The sequence below is a fragment of the Vigna radiata genome, unplaced genomic scaffold (assembly GCF_000741045.1).
Source record: "Vigna radiata var. radiata cultivar VC1973A unplaced genomic scaffold, Vradiata_ver6 scaffold_299, whole genome shotgun sequence".
In the NCBI taxonomy this organism is placed as follows: Eukaryota; Viridiplantae; Streptophyta; class Magnoliopsida; order Fabales; family Fabaceae; genus Vigna; species Vigna radiata.
In genome coordinates this window covers 344,236-345,988 of record NW_014542029.1, presented here as the reverse complement: position 1 = coordinate 345,988, position 1,753 = coordinate 344,236, and the positions used below count along the sequence as shown (strand labels likewise).

At 38.8% G+C, this 1,753-nt stretch overlaps 1 protein-coding gene across 1 annotated transcript in view; it reads right to left on the bottom strand.

Annotated features, from left to right (window-relative positions):
• The window catches only part of LOC106778977 (receptor-like protein 12), a gene marked incomplete at its 3' end in the record, with an annotated part of 41,326 nt that extends 40,116 nt beyond the window's left edge, over positions 1-1,210 (bottom strand). Inside the window, exon 1 of the mRNA XM_014666986.1 lies at positions 1,046-1,210. Coding sequence (XP_014522472.1) covers positions 1,046-1,210 — 165 coding nt within the window. The remainder of the gene's footprint in view (positions 1-1,045) is intronic.
• Between the last annotated feature and the right edge of the window lie 543 nt (positions 1,211-1,753).

Below are 1,753 nucleotides of genomic sequence, written 5' to 3'. Positions count from 1 at the left end.
ACCATTTTGTCCCTAATCAAAATACAAATAAAACAAAGATTTCCTTTATCTTCCTTTCTCCTTAGAATTCAACCCACACCTATTAAATCCTAAACATCCTTCCATTAACAAACAACACATCACATTGAAAATATCACACATACATCAATCACCCAATTATCAATATATCAATCATTTGTTGCACTTTATTAATAATAACATCAAAAAAATAAAATAATTATTTTCTGACAAAGATATTCACACACAACACCTTATTAAACATATCAATTNTTAAAAAAAACATACTCAAGTTTTAACAAAACTTTATTCCTAGAACCCCTATTTTCCCTAGGTCTTACACCAATATCTCTACCCGATCTTCCAAGTTGGCGACATGCTCCACCAAGCTTTATGTCGAGCTCTTTTGAGTTCTCAAGAAAAAACTCCACTAAGACCCTCATCATGCTGTCAAGGGATCTCCACGAGCTGTTTGAGCCCTTGTTTCCCCGATCTACGCTATTTGAGCTTTCCACAAGTCCTTCCCAACTTTCATTGAACCTCTTCTAGCTACTTTGTTGAGTTCCCTTTGCTATTCAATTATTTGTCTAAGCTCTCCTGACTACTTGGTTGCTTTGTTGAGCTCTTATTTCCATTAGGCAAATATACTGAGCTTTCCTTTCTACTCAGAGTCCTTGAAAAGATTTCCTTGTTGATTTACAAAAGCTTTCGATTTCTCTTTATGCTCGGACCCTGATCTCCACGCCAGCACAGAACCCAGACTTAGCTTGACATTTGGTCTCCTTGTCAATACACAAGCCTGAATGCAGCTCGACACTTGATTTCCAACTCGATAAGTTAGTGTACGAGCTCTTTGCCATCAACAAAATTCCTAGTTCTTCATCAGCTTCTTTAGTGACAAAATTTGTCTACTCCTTTCTCTTAGCCTGGTAATACTTCGCTTTGTGGCTACCCTTACCATAGTAGAATCATTTTTCCGATCTGCACTTATTTGTGTAATGGTCATGTTTACCACATTTATAACACTTTACTCTCGAATATGACCAACCTTTTCGGTCCCTCCCTTGTCCTTGGCCACGCCAGTTCTACTACTAGTAATATTGAAAGGGTATTTGAGGTGTTTCTGTTCAGAGCAACGTAAAAGCTGGAATACAGTTCTTCCATGGACTGAATACTGAGTTCTTCCATGGACTGAATACTGATATAACGCCATTTATCAGGGTGCGGCTAAGTGTAGCCCATTTGAGATAGTTTATAGAAGGGCTCCTCCTGCCTTTACTCATTTCATACCATGGGAAATTGCAATAGAAGCAGAGGTTAAGGCCGATGATTGGGTGTATCTAAAAATTAGGCCCAATAGATAAGCTTCCATGCCAACACGGTTGCATCCCAAATTATCAGCACGATATTTCAGGCCTTTTAAAGTGATACAACAAATTGGAAAGTTTGCTTTTAAACTGCAGTTACCCCGACACAACAAGAATACTTCCTGTATTCCACGTGTCTCAATTGAAGATAATAGTGGGAACAAAACAAGTTGAGAGGAATTTACCGGATGAATTGTTAGCATATGGTCCAACTTTCTAACCTCTGGGAATTCTCGACAGAAGGCATAAACAACGGGATAATAAGATGATACTGCAAATTTTGGTTGAATGGTAAGAAGGGGGGAAAGAGGGAGCAAGATGGGAGGATGTGCTAACCATCCAAGAACAATTCCCAGACTTCAACCTTGAGGACAAGGTTGCACATCAGG